Source organism: Saccopteryx bilineata, chromosome 8 (assembly GCF_036850765.1).
Source record: "Saccopteryx bilineata isolate mSacBil1 chromosome 8, mSacBil1_pri_phased_curated, whole genome shotgun sequence".
Taxonomy (NCBI): domain Eukaryota; kingdom Metazoa; phylum Chordata; class Mammalia; order Chiroptera; family Emballonuridae; genus Saccopteryx; species Saccopteryx bilineata.
The window spans coordinates 29962228-29981124 of record NC_089497.1 but is presented as its reverse complement, the minus strand read 5'-3'; the positions used below and the strand labels follow the sequence as shown (position 1 = coordinate 29981124).

Genomic DNA, 18897 nt, shown 5'->3' with positions numbered 1-18897 from the left:
CCCCCGGTCTGCTTGCTGCCTAGCCCACAGGTAACCTAAACCAGAGGGCAGGCACACAGGCTCTGCCTGGGTGCTGCCTATGGGCAGCCACTGGGTCTTGAAAGTGACAACAGTACCCATTTCACTGGATCTATGGTGAAGCAATGGGCTCAAGGACTGGGGGTGGACTAGAAGGACCACATGCCCTACCACCCACAGGCTGCAGGTTTCATTGAGCGGTAGGTACAATGTGCCCTTCAAGCAGGGACTGTGACAAGGGGGCAGCAAGCAGCCCACTGCTGGATGGACATGGTGCTTGTGGACACTACTCCACATCTTGAGAGAGAGAGCCTGGTGGGGTGTCCGGCACCCATAGAGACCCTCCTGTACTGGGCAGCTGCTCCCGTCCAGTTGCAGATACGCACCACGGACACTTGACTCAAGCTGGGCTTTGGACGGCAGGGCAACGTGCTCCTGCCTGCCCCAACAGCCCTCCCTAAAGACCAACGGCTTCAATGGACATGCCCTGGACTGTACAGGCCCCCCCACTTACGATGGGTGGCCTTGCAGGCACCACGGGCTTGGGGGCTAGAGGTGGGCTTCCAGTCAACTGCCTGAGCAGTGGGCACCTGGCCGCCTAAGGTAGAGGTCTCCTTGAGTGCTCAGGGAGACGTCGTTGTGAAAGCCCCTTTGTAAGTTCCCTATCACCTCTACAAATACCTTATGGACAACGTAAGCCAGGCCTCGCATGCGCTGGCAGAGGAGACCCGGGAGGTGGAGCGCCAAACCGGGGACCTCCTCCAAGAATGTTGGGCGCTTTAAGCAGTGGGCTGACCTACCATCTTGATTTTTGGTATAGCTTGTGCCTTAGTAGTCTGTCGCTCTAGTGTCCACTGTTTCTGTAGAACACAGATGCAGTGTACCTCACTCCTGGCAGAGGGACATCGTGGACGATAGCTGTCATGGACTGTGAGGCCAGCGACTGTCAGGGGTGGAGTACAGGGACAAAGGCTGCAGTTAGGCTTCTGCGACTGTCAGGGGTGGAGTACAGGGACAAAGGCCGCAGTCAGGCTTGCTCTCTTTTCCAGCCGCATCACTTGCATGATCAGTGATGGAAGCACGTGGCAGAAAGCCACTTCTGAGTTCACAGCCTATAGAGGGTGTCCTCAGGTTATGCCAGTCTTGACATACAATGTCTCGAGTTCACAATGCTCACTCCCATAAAAACTTAAAAAATTGAGTCATGAGTGTTTGGGCTTATGCTGTCAGATCGTACTCACGGACTAAATGGGTGAACTGGTTTGACTGCGTGTGGCGGAAGAATCCGCAGTAACGCCGCACGAGTCCGGGAGTTGTCCCCCAGTACATCTACCTATACCATTTTGGATTGTTAAAAGCACAAGTGTTCTGCTTGTGTTGCTTTGCTTGGCGACTTTTTGGCCCTTATCAGGCTCCTAAGTGAAAATCAGAGTCCTCAGATGGTAGTGTTTTGAAGAAAAGGAAAGCCATCACGATGGAAGTGATATTACATTGTAAAGAGATCAGAAAAAGGAGACTCGGCGACGAACATCGGCCACATACTAGGCCTTAGCCGCTCTACTGTAGCAACAATTATCAAGGATAAAGACTGTATCCCAGAGCATGTAAAGGGATCAGCCCCTCTGAAGTCCACTGTGATTATACAAAGTGGCATAATGACTGAGATGGAAAGATTGCTAGTTTTGTGGCTGGAAGACCAGCCATCAGCAGCATACATCAGTTAGGAGAGGTAAGTGACTTAGGCTAGGATATGTTTCAACTTCCACCAAAATTCAGATTACATCACTGTCATAGAAGTGGAGTTGTGTCGTACCCTGAGGATCTCCTATATAAGGCTGTGACTATTTCCCTGGGGGGTGATTTTCCCGTTCACTCATGCACCACCGTGAGAAGCAGTGTTCCCTGGCCTGTTCCCTCGCCTGCCTCTGTGAGAATCCAATGAAAGGGGACGGACCGGCAGCTTTAGGCTCCGCCTGCCTCTGTGAGAATCCAATGAAAGGGAACAGACCGGCAGCTTTAGGCTCCGCCTGCCTCTGTGAGAATCCAATGAAAGGGGACGGACCGGCAGCTTTAGGCTCCGCCTGCCTCTGTGAGAATCCAATGAAAGGGGACGGACCGGCAGCTTTAGGCTCCGCCTGCCTCTGTGAGAATCCAATGAAAGGGAACGGACCGGCAGCTTTAGGCTCCGTGGTTCTTCCGTGGTCTGCCAGAATCCAGTGTGAACCGCTGTGGCGTCCACCTCCTACATTACACCTTCAATTTGTAAAAGATGTAACATCTGTGAAGTACGATGGAATGAGGCATGCCTATACAGACTTTGGGGTTGATATAATTTATTTCACTAGCTCCTTTATCTCCTGTAAACTGCTATGGGTTTGATGATATTGTGGTTTAGTTTTCTTCACTGTTGTTCCAGGATTGCTCAGATGGTACTGTTTCCTCTCTACTGCATCACCTCAGGAGACCTTTGACATCCACGTGCCTTCTGTTAGCGTTAGAGTAATAAGAGTTTCTAGATCCTCAGTATTTGAGTTCCGAAAAGCTTACCCAATACCACATAGTCATGGCAATGTGCACACAGTGATCAAGCTACCAGGTTAATCAAGATTAGACTGAGAGGCAGCAAAGGTTATCAATTAGCAGTCACGGAACTCAGGGCAGGAATTGTTCCTTTGATAGATAAGAGGCCAAAAAGTAGAGAAGAGATGAAGGATTTGACTATATACAGATGGAGAGGAGGCCAGAGGATAAACAAGATACTTAAAAGAACAAGATACCGGGTTCCACTTACAGTTCTACAAGACATTTCACAAACTTATACCAATAAATGTTCTTCATTTTGTGATGTTAGTTCACCAGAACATCCTTACAAAATTTTCCACCTATTTGCTTAAGAGAAAGATGCTTATCTCTAAGCCAAAGGTTCCTAACTTGGATACAGAAGTAGATTATCCCAGAAGCATTTAAAATACTAAAGCATGGTCCCACCAAATCAATTATAATTCAAGGGGAGGATCAGGTATATAGATTACTTAAAAGTCTTTCCAGGATCCAAGATGACGGGTAAGTGGACAGTCCAGCTGCTACCTCCCAGGACCAAATGGGAGTTATAATTAAATTTAAGAACAGTCATCCTGAAAAGCAACTCAGGACCCAATGAAGAGGAAATCTCATAACTAAGGAGTCACAGAAGAAGCCACAGAGAGAGGCAGAGGACAGGCAGAGACACAACAAGCGGTGCCAAAGGGCGGCAGCTGAGGTCCCAGAGGGACACGTCAGCAGTGGGAGAGGCTAGCCCTGAGCCCTGTGAGTTCTAAGCCCCGGGCCGGACACCCCAACCGAGAGCAACAGAGCCCAGAAGAATGCCCACAGAGAATCAGGTGGTGAAAAGAGGCAAGGTTTCTGTCTGCCAAGAAGAGAGCATTCACAGACACAGGCACCCTCTTAAAAGGAAACACAGAAAACATCATTCACAGCCACTTACCCTGGGCTCCGTGGGAGGAGGGCTGAGTAGACTGAGGAGAGGAGAGTGGGAGACTGGCAGCCCCGGGGAGAGACAGAGTGGGGAACGGCCACCGAAAGCCCTGTGCTGAATCCTTCTCCAATACCACAGCCACCATCCTTCTGGGGTGGGGCAATCCACTCCTCCTGCATCAGCCTGGGGGAAAGCAACTGCCTCCCCCCCGGGAATCTCTCTTATCCCACCCTATGGAGATCAGGCCCTGATAAAAAGTAAGCAGCCTTGGCCAGAGAGCAGGGAGTTGAAAAGACTCAAGGGGGACATGGACTCGGCTGTCTAGCATTGAGGCCAGAGCTAGCCCCCCATGTTCCCGAGAATATGCCTGATCAATCTGCTTTACAGGAGATTCAGTACAAACTGTCTGGACCGTTGGCAGACCAAATCACTGCGTTTCTGAGAGCACAGCCACTGGATTGCTAGTGGCCACACCCAACTGAAGTCTGAGAGAAAACAGAGGAGACACAGACACCTGGGGCCCCCGGGGTGCGAGCCACTCCCACCACCTTTCCTGACGCCTGACCACCCGGCCTCTATACTCTACCAGAGGTTTTGTTCAGGCGCTGAGCCTAAAGAGCAGCCAGCAGATATAGTCAGCAGGAGGCGAGCGTCCGTGCAATTCCTACTAAAATACCAATGGCGTACTTCACAAATCTAGAATACATATTCCAAAAACTGTATACGGAACCAAAAAAGAACCAAACAGCGTCAGCAATCTTGAAAAGGAAGAACAAAGTGAGAGGCACCACACTTCCTGATACCAAGTTATACTACAAGGCCATTGCACTCAAAACAGCTGTTATGGTCAATTAATATTTGACACAGATGGCAAGAATATACAATAGAGTAAATACAGTCTCTTTAATAGTCGTTGGGAAAACAGGACAGGTACATGCAAATAAATGAAACTAGACCACCAATTTACACCATTCCCCAAAATAAACTCAAAATAGATCAAAAAGGAGTTAAATGTAAGTCATGAAATGATAAAAATCCTAGAAAAAAAATAGGCAGTAGATTCTCAGACAGCTCTTTTTTTTTTAAATATTTTATTTATTTATTTATTTAAATTTTTTTATTTTATTTATTCATTTTAGAGAGGAGACAGAGAGGGACAGAGAGAGACAGAGAGAGACAGAGACAGGGGGAGGAGCTGGAAGCATCAACTCCCATATGTGCCTTGACCAGGCAAGCCCAGGGTTTTGAACCAGCGACCTCAGCATTTCCAGGTCGATGCTTTATCCACTGTGCTACCACAGGTCAGGCTCAGACAGCTCTTAAAGCAATATATTTGCCAATCTTTCTCCTTAGGCAAGTGAAATAAAGGACAAAATAAACAATGGGACTATATCAAACCAAAAAGCTTTTGCACAGCAAAAGACACCATTACCCATATAAAGACAACCCATTCTATGGGAGAACATAGAGTTTGCCAATACATCTTATAAGGGTTTAATATACAAAATTTATAAAAAAAACTTATAAAACAACACCAGGAAGACAAATAATCCAATTAGAAATGGGCAAAGACCTGAATAGAATCTTCTCCAAAAAAGGACATATAGATGGCCAGTGCCATATGAAGAATGTTCAATGTCACTAATTGCCAGAGAAATGCAATTTAAAATCTCAGTGAATATCACCTCACACCTATCAGAATGGCTTTCTTTAACAAATCAACAAACAACAAGAATTGGGGAGGGTGTGGAGAAAAGGGACCCCTCCTGCACTGCTGGTGGGAATGCAGACTGGTGCAGCCACTGTGGAAAACAGTATGGTGTTTCCTCAAGAAATTAGAACTGGAACCGCCTTATGACTCAGCTATCCCACTTCTAGGGATATATCCTATACACTATATATATAGCAAATGTGTGTATATATATGTATACATATATTTATAATATACATATATAGTGTATACAGGCTAATACGCTAATTCAAAAGAAGACAGGCATCCTATGTTCACTGCAGCATTATTTAGAAAAGCCAAGATCTGGACATACCCCAACTGTCTATTAGTGGACAAATGGATAAAATAAAAAACTGTGGTACATTTACACAATGGAATACTATGGAGCCATTATAAAGAGAAGGAAATCTTACCTTTTCTGACAGCATGCATAGACCTGAAAACTATTATGCTAAATGAAATAAGCCAGGCAGAGATAGACAAACACCATATGATCTTGCTTATATGTGGAATCTAATGAACACAATAAACTGAGGAACAAAATAGAAACAGAGGCAGGGTCACGGGGAACAGATGGACAGCTGTCAGAGGAAAGGGGGAAGAGGGTTCTGGACCAAAGAAGGTGAAGGGATTAGCCAAAACCACACATACATAACACACAGATACAGACAACAGGGCAGCAGCAGCCAGAGGGAGCGGGGGAGGGGTGGAGGTGGGGGGAGAAGGGGCACAGGGGGGAAATGGTGGAGAGAGACTTTGTGTGGGTGATTGGGGACATGATGCAGTGTGTAGAGGGTGTTATACTGAGTGGGACACTTGAAACCATGTCAACACAATAAGTTAAAAATAAATAAAATTAACAGAAGTCTTTCCAGGTGATCTTAATAAAACATCAGAATGGTTAACTCTTTCATGGACTGGTATGGGTCCGCAGACCAGTGCTTGAAAACCACTGGTCTAAGCCTGACCAGTGATGGCATAGTAAATACAGTGTTGACTTGGAATGTTGAGGCCCCCAATTTGAAACTCCGAGTTTGCCAGTTGGAGCATGGGCATGCCAGCTTGAGCATGGGATCATCAACATGATCCCAAGGTCGTTGGCTTGAGCAAGAGGTCAGTGGCTAGGCGTGGGCTACCTCCCTCCCCAGGCAAGGCACATAATAAGTAGCAATCAATGATCATCTAGACCAGTGGTAGTCAACCTGGTCCCTACTGCCCACTAACGGGCGTTCCAGCTTTCATGGTGGGCAGTAGCGGAGCAACCAAAATATAAATAAAAAGATAGATTTAACTATAGTAAGTTGTTTTATAAAGATTTATTCTGCCAAACAGCACGAAAATCTGACATAAAGTACTTGGTAAGTAATTATTATTATATGCTTTAACTTGCTGTAACTCTGCTTTATAAATTTTATAAAGTAAAGTTACTTCCCTACTTTATAAATCACCATTACTATGGAACTGGTGGGCAGTTAGAAAATTTTACTACTAACAGAGATACAAAAGTGGGTGGTAGGTATAAAAAGATTGACTACCCCTGGGTAGTTTGGTTGCTCCGCTACCGCCCACCATGAAAGCTGGAACACCCGCTAGTGGGCAGTAGGGACCAGGTTGACTACCACTGGTAACCTAAGGACCAGGTCTATAGTATTTAAAAGTTTTTTTTTTTAAACTATGATCCTTTTTTTTTTTTTTTTACAGAGACAGAGAGAGATAAGAAGCATCAATCATTAGTTTTTCATTGCGACACCTTAGTTGTTCATTGATTGCTTTCTCATATGTGCCTTGACCAGGGGGCTCCAGCAGACCGAGTGTCCCCTTGCTCAAGCCAGTGACCTAGGGTTCAAGGTGGTGAGCTTTGCTCAAACCAGATGAGCCCATGCTCAAGCTGGCGACTTCAGGGTCTCGAACCTGGGTCCTCCGTGTCCCAATCTGATGCTCTATCCACTATGCCACTGCCTGGTCAGACTCATTTAAAAGTCTTGGTGATTCTAGTATACAGCCATAATTGAGAACCACAGCTTTTAGTTAAGGGTAACAATAGCAGCTAACATTTACTAAACATATGTGTTGTATATTATGTTCTGTTCTAAGCATTTTACATGTAAGAGTTCATTTCCTATTTTACAAGTGAGAAAACAGAGAGGTCAGATAACTTGCCCAGGGTCGAAGAGCAAGCTAACAGTACAGTTAGGATTAAATCTCAAGAAGTTTGGATCAAAAGCCCATGCCCTTAATGACCATGCCTCCTAAACATGAATTAACATGTATTCTTCAACTGCAAATAAAATTATAAAAACACAAATGAACAAAAAATGAGGTAACCTTTTCCTTAGAAATACTATAGTGGCTTTTGTTGCAAAGGTATAAACACTAGAAAAGTAAATAAACAGACAAGAATCTTCTCTTCCCAAAAGAGTTAAATTTGAGATTCCACACATGCTTTCAACAACTTCTCACTTCTCACATATTCATACAGCATAGTTACTCAAAATTAAGTATCAAAAAAAATCTGCTTTAGTTTTAAAACTCACGGCAATAATGAATTATATGTAGAAGAAAATTTCCTACCTATTTCAGTTCTGCTCATCCCAATTCCATTATAAATTCTCAAGTAATTAAAATGACAAGAATCAGAATCTTCAATGTCAAAGTCACCAAATTTGATGTGCACTCTCTCTCCCATCTTTACACGAATCTCCCATTCACAAACGGTGCTGTTGGGATAGGTCTGTGGGTAGTTTATGGACGTAAGGGTTCCACTTTCAGGGCCTAGCACAGTATGTCCACATCCATCACCTTAAAAAAAGTCAAAGAACAATTAATTATTCTCATGTCTTTAACTTGTACTATAAATAACTAGAATTTTTTGAAGTTTTTAAAATATGCATTATGTCAGATATTTTATACCACCAATACTTTCCTTACACAAGATAAAACAGACAGCATAGCTCTTAGCATATCTATGCACAGGACCTAGAGAAGCCAGGTTAGGGCAAAGTAATCAATGGGTATCTTTATAACTCATGAGGTCAAAGATTCTTTCAATCTGAATTGAAATAGACATAAAGATAATTTGGCCAAAAAAAAAAAGTATGTGTGTGTGTGTGTGTGTGTGTATATGTATTTGTGTAAGTACTGAAATAAATATATATATACATAATACACACACACGTCATAAATCCAATCTTTAAGAATATCAATTTATACTAAAGTAAATGTAAACTATAAAAATGATAGTATGTACCGTAATTAGCTTCATCCATTTATTTCCAAATATCACAAACCCTTTCTAAAATCTGTGAGGTGAATGACTTCTAAAAACTCTTAATATATATTAAAGATTATGCAATTACTGACCATATTACACACTGCAAGGCACTCCTTAAAAGTAATATTAACTAAAATTCAATTTTATATTCTACTGAAATTTGGCATTTAAATAATCCCTCTACAAAAGCCTCATTGCTTCCTTATAAAATGATGAGGAAAGGTTGCCAAATGTTTATTAAAAATTAAGAATATATTGGTAGCAGCATTATTTGCTTTAGACATTTATTCAGCAACTGAATATGGAAACTCGGGTTACTTGACATATTTTTTTTTGTATTTTTCTGAAGTTGGACACGGGGAGGCAGTCAGACAGACTCCCACATGCGCCTGACCGGGATCCACCCAGCATGCCCACCAGGGGGCGATGCTCTGCCCCTCTGGGGCGTTGCTCTGTTGCAACCAGAGCCATTCTAGCACCTGAGGCAGAGGCCATGAAGCCATCCCCAGCGCCCGGGCCAACTTTGCTCCAATGGAGCCTTGGCTGCGGGAGGGGAAGAGAGAGACAGAGAGGAAGGAGAGGGGGAGGGGTGGAGAAGCAGATGGGCGCTTCTCCTGTGTGTCCTGGCTGGGAATCGAAACCGGGACTCCTGCATGCCAGGCCGACGCTCTACCACTGAGCCAACAGGCCATGGCCGACATATTGTTTTTAAAAATCAAGTATGCACATACTTCCTTTTATTATAAAATTTGTTATTACTGAACAGCAGTAACAAATTGTAATGTTGATGAGCTCAGCTGCTGCTCCAATTGCACAGGTTAGCATTCCTTATTGACAGGATTCAAATAAATCTTTTAAAATGATAGTATTTTCCCTTTCAAAAGAGCTATTGATAATTGTTGTTTGGAATAGTTCAGTACTTACACAAAAAACAATACCGAAAGTGACACTGCTGGGTTTTAACCTTAATATGAATACACATGGCTGTACTAGAATATTCTATTATCTTGCTATCAGCTTGAATTATTATTTTTAAGAATAATGTAGTACTGGTATTATTTACTAGAACAGATGAAATGTTTAAAGGCCTACGAATAAGTAGCAGTTGCAAAATAAATGTTTATTAATATTTATTAAGTTATAAAAATAATTCCAAACTGGCCCTGGCCGGTTGGCTCAGCGGTAGAGCGTCGGCCTGGCGTGCGGGGGGGGGGGGGGAGGGGGGGGGAGGGGGGGCCCAGGTTCGATTCTCGACCAGGGCACACAGGAGAAGCGCCCATTTGCTTCTCCACCCCCGCCCCCTTCCTCTCTGTCTCTCTCTTCCCCTCCCGCAGCCAAGGCTCCATTGGAGCAAAGATGGCCCAGGCGCTGGGATGGCTCCTTGGCCTCTGCCCCAGGCACTAGAGTGGCTCTGGTCGTGGCAGAGCGGCGCCCCAGAGGGGCAGAGCATCGCCCCCTGGTGGGCAGAGCGTGGCCCCTGGTGGGCGTGCCGGGTGAATCCCCGTCGGGCGCATGCGGGAGTCTGTCTGACTGTCTCTCCCCGTTTCCAGCTTCAGAAAAATACAAAAAAATAAAAAATAAATTAAAAAAAAAATAATTCCGAACTAGTCTCAAAAATAACTTTAATGAAGAAAAATCTCTATCTAGATTCTGATGACAATGCTTAAAATCCTTTGCTGATAACAATTTTCTATTCTCAAACCCATCTGAATACTGTTACTAGTCTACTTTTAAAGGTCAGTCAATACTAGCAATTTGGCTTCCTAAACAAACCTCTCATACAAGGCTTAGCTTTCTTTTTTTTTTTTTTTTCATTTTTCCGAAGCTGGAAACGGGGAGGCAGTCAGACAGACTCACACATGGGCCCGCCGGGATCCACCCCGCACGCCCACCAGGGGGCGATTCACTGCCTCTCTGGGGTGTCACTCAGTTGCATCCAGAGCCATTCTAGCACCTGAGGCAGAGGCCACAGAGCCATTCCCAGCGTCTGGGCCATCTTTGCTCCAATGGAGCCTCGGCTGCGAGAGGGGAAGAGAGAGACAGAGAGGAAGGAGAGGGGGAGGGGTGGAGAAGCAGATGGGCGCTTCTCCTGTGTGCCCTGGCCGGGAATCGAACCCGGCTCCTGCACGCCAGGCCGACGCTCTACCGCTGAGCCAACCGGCCAGGGCCAAGGCTTAGCTTTCAATCAACATGAAACTTTACCTATCTCTTGCACCTGCTTTCATCCCACACACAAGAACTCGGCATAGCAGCTCAATAATATAATAATACGAATGCCATAAAATAAACATCTGAGTTTTTGTGTGATACATCCACTGATATTTTGCAAATATACAACTGAGAATGTGACACAACTCAGAGGATAAAAAATAACCACAAATTTTCTCTGAAACTATCATGAAAATACCTTGAATATCTCTGTTGGATATCATCTATTGAAAACATAGGCATATAAAAACCTTCACTGTGAAAATAAATTAATTGTAATATAAATAGCTTTTGAACAATTGTTAACATTTTTCCTTAGAGAAATAAACAATTATCCTAAGATAGAGTTTCTAATATGAAACTAGTCTGAAATGTTCTCTTATTGAGAAGATAGAAACATGCTTTCTGGAAGTGTTTCAATCTAAAAAGCAGCCACTGAATAAATAAAATAACTCAAAATACAGATGTATTTTCGTTAGTAAACAGAAACTAACACAGGTTTGGAAGTGTAGCTGGATTTCAGAAAGCCAAGCATTTCCCCTTAACAGCTGAACTCTTGCCTTAGTGATGGCAGACTGCTGCACTTAATGTATCCCCCTAGGCTGTTACTTAAGGGTGTGATTTTAAAATGAATTTCATAAAGTAAAGGCAGAGTGTTACTGTAGTCATTTTTTACGTCCTTATGTTCATATCTGCGTCTCAATAAATATACAAAACATTTCTTGCCCTCTCCTCCATAAAGCATAATTTCTACACAAGTTGACACAATAAAGACTAGCCGAGGAAAAGCAGGACTGGAGTGTGCATGCTGCTGAAGAAAACAATTAAAATGGAGCTTCTCTCCAGTATCTTGTGTAGGGGGAGGGCATGAACAGTCCACAAGTCATGTGCCAAGAATGTTTTAAAGTATGTGATGGAGTTCAGAGCTTCCTCCTCTCGCAAACAAAACGATATGCACCAGAAATTGAAGTTAAAAGAAAGTCCCAAAGCCACTGCAGTGAACGAGTTTGAATGTTTCGTATTTCAGATTACCTGATAAATTTAACCTGACTAGATAAACAGGTTAGCTGCCCTGGCCAAACACCTACTGCCATGAGGTAGGTACATGTTTAAAATACCCTAGTTCGAAAGAGATCACAGGGCTTGTAAGTCAGTTTTCAAATGCTTTTCTCTGTTAGCTACATTGTGACCCTATACACTCAAGAATGTATAGGGTGGACTCTCTCTATTAATGACTCACTAACGGGTCCCCACCTAGTAGTCTGAAAAACATTGCACTAGGCATCCGCAGGTCCTTTTATCTCCACATTAGAAAATGTGCTCCCTGTTTATTTTTACAGTTCTTGAAAGTAAAGCCTATTCTACTCTAAAATACTTAAAATATGACAAAATATTCTGAAGTAAAACTAAAATCTGGAAAATATTCTTTATCAACAAATCACCTTGTTTGTATGGAAAATAATACAATAATTAATACATAATAATACGAGAGTAAACTGTTTTGCATACTCACAACTGCAAACCTACTTTGCCCGCCCTGTACTTAGAGCAATGGTCTAAACTGAAGTAGGGGAGGCCCACACAGGAGTGATTTTACCTCCCATTTGGCAATGCCTGAAGATATTCTTGGTTGTCACAACTAGTGGGGGCTGGGTGCTACTGGTATCTAGTGGGTAGAAGCCAGGGACGCTGCTAAAATATCTTACAATGCACAGGACAGCCCCTCAGCATAGAAACTGACCCATCATAAATATCAACAACGCGGAGGTTGAGAAGTGCAACTTCGAGCAAAGACGAGGCTATCTCCGACAGAAGGTTAGACTTAGCTATTGGCTGGCTTTCATTTGGCCCAAGGGTGATGCTGTTCTATTTGCTGTGGGTACGACCCAGGGAATAGTTTCCCCTCAAAGGTCAGCAGCTATACTAAATTATGTTCCCACTTCCCGTTTTTAAAATAAGTAAATGAAATGCTTTCCTTTTAAGTTAAAGAAAAGAAAATTCCTTTTCATTAGTCTACAGCACTCAAATGACTATTTTTTCCCAACTCAGGAGCTCTTAACATTAGGAGGAAATGTTGCTAACAGGGTCATGAATAATAGTCCCTACATTTTCTGCTTAGCTTTGTATACTGGAGAGAATAATGATCTGTGGCCCGGCTATATTACCTACTATTACTCACTGTCACAAAGCAGAATTGACAAAAAGGGCATAATTACTCTGGAAACATAGCTTTCAAAGTGGATCCGAGGGGCAATTCCAACACCATCGACTCTCTCCAGCTCCCACATCACCATCACAGCCCCACAGCCTCTCCTCCTCTCCCAAGATGGTCTGCCTCCACCAGGCCATCACTAACCATAAAGGGTAAAATCCTGATCACGTAATTTCTAAATTTTTTTGCATTGGAGAAAAAAACACTGGAATTCGATCCTACTGCTCCTTTGCTTGGCTGCAGATTTATCTAGGGGATTACTCACAGAACACGTGTTCACTTCCTCTGAAGAGTATAAGGTCAGATGTGTTAAGCCAGATAGAAATTTTGATATTGTTCCAGAAAAAAAAAAATATATTTTTTTTTTACTTCTTAGCCCAAGAGAAAGCAAAAGGAACATTGAGCAACATTTAAATGACAATGAATACAGATAAGAACACACGACTTATTTTAGGCTGCTTTAAATTTTGTATCAACTGGGGATTTTTTTTCTTCTTCTTTTTTTTTTTTTTTTTGGTATTTTTCTGACGTTGGAAACGGGGAGGCAGTCAGACAGACGCCCGCATGCACCAGACCAGGATCCACCCGGCACGCCCACCAGGGGGTGATGCTCTGCCCATCCTGAGTGTGGCTCTGTCATGACCAGAGCCACTCTAGTGCCTGAGGCAGAGGCCACAGAGCCATCCCCAGTGCCCGGGCCATCTTTTGCTCCAATGGAGCCTCGGCTGCGGGAGGGGAAGAGAGAGACAGAGAGGAAGGAGAGGGGGAGGGGTGGGGAAGTAGATGAGCGCCTCTCCTGTGTGCCCTGGCCGGGAATCGAACCCGGGACTTCCGCACGCCAGGCCGACGCTCTACCACCGAGCCAATCGGCCAGGGCCCTCAACTGGGGCTTTTTTGATAAACGAGCTTGTGATGCTGATTTCCTCTGATCCTCCAGGCACCCCCACATATTAGTCACATTACTACTAACAAATCATATAAATTCTTGTTTGTTTAATTATATTAACACATATACAGAACACCTTCTAAAGATACTTTAACAATAGCAAACACTAATGCAGAAAGCTTGCACAACTATGTCAAAACTGCAGAACAATTTAACTTCCATTACAGTCGGTATAAGCTATGAAAAGTTTATTCTTTTCCAGGGAGCTTTCAAGGATTTCTTTATCTCTGTGAACTGGTGCATCCAACTATACTTCCTCTAAATATGTGTCACTTCTGTCACATCTTATCATACATTTGTGAGATCTTATAATCAACTGAAAAACCGACAAATGGAGGGTAGAAAAGTGTTCAAAAGAACAGCTTCCAAGTCTTAACTAATACATCCTATTTCATTTGGCTACAATAAAGATTTTTAATGTATTATTTAGCACTGTAAATTTTTAGAACCAGAAGTAGTATTTCAGTCCTATTACGAACTATAAGATTTTTAAAGCTGCATCACTATAAAAAAAAGTTTTGTGTGTGACAGAGACAGAAAGACAGAGAGGGACAGATAGGGACAGACAAGCTGGAAGGGAGAGAGATGAGAAGCATCTATTCTTTGTTGAGGCACCTTAGTTGTTCATTGATTGCTTTCTCATATGTGCCTTGATGGGGGGGGGGGCTACAGCAGAGCAAGTGACTCCTTGCTCAAGCCAATGATCTTGGGCTTCAAGCCAGCGACATTTGGGCTCAAGCCAGCAACCATGGGGTCATGTCTACAACCCCACGTTCAAGCCAGCAACCCCGCGCTCAAGCTGGTGAGCCCACGCTCAAGCCGGCAACCTTGGGGTTTTGAACCTGGGTCCTCTGCATCCCAGGATAGGCCGATGCTCTATCCATTGTGCCACTGCTTGGTCAGTGAATAGATAATCTTGAATAGATAATTTAAATTACTACTTTAATTTCACTCAATATTTTTTAATACTGTTTAGGATAGATATGTACTTGAGAACCCAAAAGTCACTGAGGATAATTTTTAGGAAAAGAAATAGCTCTAAGCTTCATTCTTTCTTAAGCCCAACATCATCACTGCATTAGTGATAATTTAAAAAACATAAAAAAATGTGAGATCTATAAATCCTCTAAAACCCCCACCAAATACATACTCTGCTTAGAACATAATGCAAAACAAAGGGGCTCTAGTGTCACACAATGAACATCTATCACTCAGTGTGACCTTGAGAAGGTAAGTTATTGTTGCTAAACCTCAGTTTTATAAAATGGGGATACTAACAATTCAAAGCACATAGGATAAGAATTAAATGAGATACTGTATGAAAAGACCTAGTGTGAAGAGCCTAACCCACAATAAAGTGCTCAATAAATGTCTGAGGATATTATTATCACCATACAAGACCAGAGGGTAGATGCAGTGCACCTGGCCACGACATAACTAAAGGAAAGTAGCCCCGGCCTATTGGCTAAGGGGGAGAGTGTTGGCCCGGGGTGTGGATATCCTGGGTTCGATTCCCAGTCAAGGCACACAGGAGAAGCACTCATCTGCTTCTCCCTCTCTCTCTCTCCTTCCTGCAACCATGGCTCGACTGGGGTGAGTTGGACCTGAGCGCTGAGGATTACTCCACGCTTCCGCCTAGGCACCAGAAAGAGCTCTGTTGCTAAGCAATGGAGCAGCACTCCAGATGGGCAGATCATTGCCCCCTAGAGGCCTTGTCAGGTGGATCCTGATCCAGGAGCATGTGGGAGTCTCTGCCTCCCCTCCTCTCACTGAATTAAAAAAAAAAAAGTAAAACAATGGTCCGTTAGTTTAGAAAATTTATAGCAGCTTTAAAGCTTCAAGTGTGTCTTGTGAAAAGTATCACTCAATTAGAAAGTAATTCTCACTAGTTTTTTTCTCCTATGACCTCTACTCTCCACTTCAGTTACTCACTTTCAGGACCAAAACCTGGACTTTGTTTTTGCCACCATTATTAAACACTGCTCCCACCTCTGAAATCTGAAAAACTTTAATGTCCTACTCTACTGGTCAGTCTCCTGACATTTCAGCTCTCTTACACCCACTACATACCGGTACTTTCTATGAACTTGACATCTCTCTCTTTCTCCCTATTAATTGTGTCCTGGCCTCATTGCTTTCCCTACCCAGTCTGGATCTCGTGTCCGCTGGATTAGCTACACTCTTCCAGTACGTTCACTTCCTAGTTACTGTGTTCTTCTTGAGTGCCCTGGCAAGCCCTCCCCAACCCCCACTCCAGATAAAATGCTCTCTCTCTGCCAAGGAGCTAAGCACTCCTAGAAAAGAAAAGCACAAAATCCAGGGGATATGTGTCATTAAAGTAATGGGTCCCAATCTCAGATGAATACCTAAAGCCACTCAGTAGTCTCTTCTTCAGTGGTTCTAAAATTTAGTCTGCTTTAGAAACACCTAAGGTTCTCTGGCTCTCATCCCCACAGATTCTAATAAATATGTCAAAAAAATAAAAATTACCCAGAACTTGGAAATAGGGAAAACAAAAGGTCAGCAGCATATTCTTTAAATGTCAGAGGCCAAAAGCCACCCAAAAACTATACGGCAAAATTCTTAGTTGGATTTGCTATGTATCATTGATTAAAGGTCCCAATCTTGCTTACATGTTAACTGGTAGATTGTTGCCTGGTAGAAATGCATATAATTTCTGTCTAGTTGAAAGGATAATCCTAAAGTTTACAGTTTATGGTCCTGGTAATTATTAACCAACTTTAGCCATCTAACCTAGCAAATCATAATCCTAAAATTGCCTGTAAACACTTAGCTTCTTAAATACTCTTTGGGGTATATCTTACTGGTTCCTCATTAATGAATGAGTTAAATAAAATCTTTGATATGTATCCATTTCATATTTGCATAACAGTTATGATTTGGGCTTTTTTTTTTCAAAATTATACACTGTAAGATAACTCTTCAGTAGGACCTAGGATCATCACATTAACAAGTCTTAAGACACTAACAATAAGAGCAATAACAAAAAAAAAAGCACAAAAACCCCTCTTTCCACCCAACGTCCCTTGACATGTACAATCTTCTTTCTCACTTTTCCTTTCAGAGGTTTCTTCAGTTCTCTATTTTTAATGTCTTCTTTGCCTCTCGCTCTAGCTTTAATGAACTGCAACTCAGATTCCAGCGAGCTGTAGTGGACTGTGCCTCCCAAAAGGATACACTCAAGTCCGGATTTCTGATACCTGCGAATGTAACCTTATCTGGAAACAAGGTCTTCGCAAATGTACTCGGGTTAAGACAAAGCCATACTGGATTTGGGCAGATCCTAATCCCATGACTGGTGGCATAAGAGGAGGAAAACTTGGACACAGATACAGACAAGGAGAATACCATGCAACTACAGAGGCAGTGGAGTGATACTAAAGAACGCCCACAGTGAAACCATCAGAATCCAGGAAAAGTCGAGGCTCCCCGCCTAGGATCTTTGGAGAGCATGGCTCTGCAGGCACCCTAATTTTACAATTCTAGCCACCAGAACTATGAGACAATAAATTCCTGCTGTTTTGAGTAAGTCTGTGGTAATTTCTCTTGGTAGCCCTAGGAAATGCAAACCTCTCCAATGAAACTATTCACTACAGCAGTCAGTTTCTGAGCTGCCAAAAGCCAGTGGATACTTTTTTCTTTTGATTTTTCCATTGATAAAGACAAAAGATAGATGGAGATGGGGGGGGGGGGGAAGCACCAACTCATTGTTCCATCTATTACAGTCATATACTCATTGACTGCTTCTCCTATGTGCCCCAACCAGGGCCTGAACCCTACCTCAGTGCACCAAGACATGTTATACACTGAGCCACCCAGAGAGGGCTGATACTTTTCTATCCTTGTCATTTGTAACCTTTCTACAGCAGCTGACATTGCTGGCCCGCCCTTCCTCCCTCCCTTCCATCCTACCTCATTCTTAAAACTCTCCTTCCCTGTCTCAGCTCTTCTAATTCTTCCCCCTCCCCCAAGTGAGAAGCGGGGATGGGGGGGGGGGGAGGGCAGACAGACAGACTCCCGCATGCGCCTGACCGGGATCCACCGGCGTGCCCACCAGGGGCGACGCTCTGCCCATCTTGGGGCATTGCTGTGCCGCAATCAGAGCCATTCTAGCGCCTGAGGCAGAGGCCATGGAGCCATCCTCAGCGCCCGGGCTAACTTTGCTCCAATGGAGCCTTGGCTGCAGGAGGGGAAGAGAGAAAGAGAGAAAGAAGAGGGGGAGGGGTGGAGAAGTAGATGGGCACCTCTCCTATGTGCCCTGGCCAGGAATCGAACCTGGGACTTCCACACACTGGGCTGACACTCTACCACTGAGCCAAATGGCCAGGGCTCTTCTAACTCTTTAATTGCAACTTCTCAGGTATCTCAGCTGACTTAGCCTTTTCGTGCTGATGTCGCTGTTCTTCACAGCTCCTTCCCCACTCTCTGGATTCTACCCGAGCAATCTCAGCCACTCCTATTACTTCAGTTACCACTGAAATGGAGAAGGTTCCAAAGCCTCCAGACTTTCTCCTACTCCTCAAACTTGTCACCTACTTATAGTATTAAGCACCTCTGCTAAGAAGTTCCACTGCATTCAAACTGAATGTGTCTCAAGTATTCAAGGAACATCTTCCACAGGCCAGGCACTGCACTAGGTGCTATGAACAACCAAAATGAGACAAGGCCCCGTCCTTAGGGTTTACAATACATATAGGTAACACTGACACAGCAAGTATTTCATGGATGATGAGTACTATGGAGAAGTAATGCGAACTGTGTGTGTGTGTGTGTGTGTGTGTGTGTGAGAGAGAGAGAGAGAGAGAGAGAGAGAGAGAGAGAGAGAGAGAAATAGTAGTTAAGTGGATAGAAATCCTGGTGGATGGGGGAGGTAGTAAGAAGGGAGAACAGGATTCCAGAATGATTAAAAAGAAAAAAAGCATTTTAACCTTTGTGCTCTCAGATTTAACAGGTCATTATGTTTTATACTTTCTAGCTCTTCAATATCTCAAATTTAGTCCCTTTGAACAGGTGC

The 18897-nt window shown here is 43.6% G+C and overlaps 1 protein-coding gene across 2 annotated transcripts in view; it reads right to left on the bottom strand.

Moving 5' to 3' along the window:
• The window catches only part of DCBLD2 (discoidin, CUB and LCCL domain containing 2), a 108083-nt gene that overhangs the window by 74027 nt on the left and 15159 nt on the right, over window positions 1-18897 (bottom strand). For both annotated transcript variants that reach the window (XM_066241496.1, XM_066241497.1), the window contains exon 2: window positions 7797-8024. In XM_066241496.1, the coding sequence (XP_066097593.1) occupies window positions 7797-8024 (228 nt within the window). The remainder of the gene's footprint in view (window positions 1-7796; window positions 8025-18897) is intronic.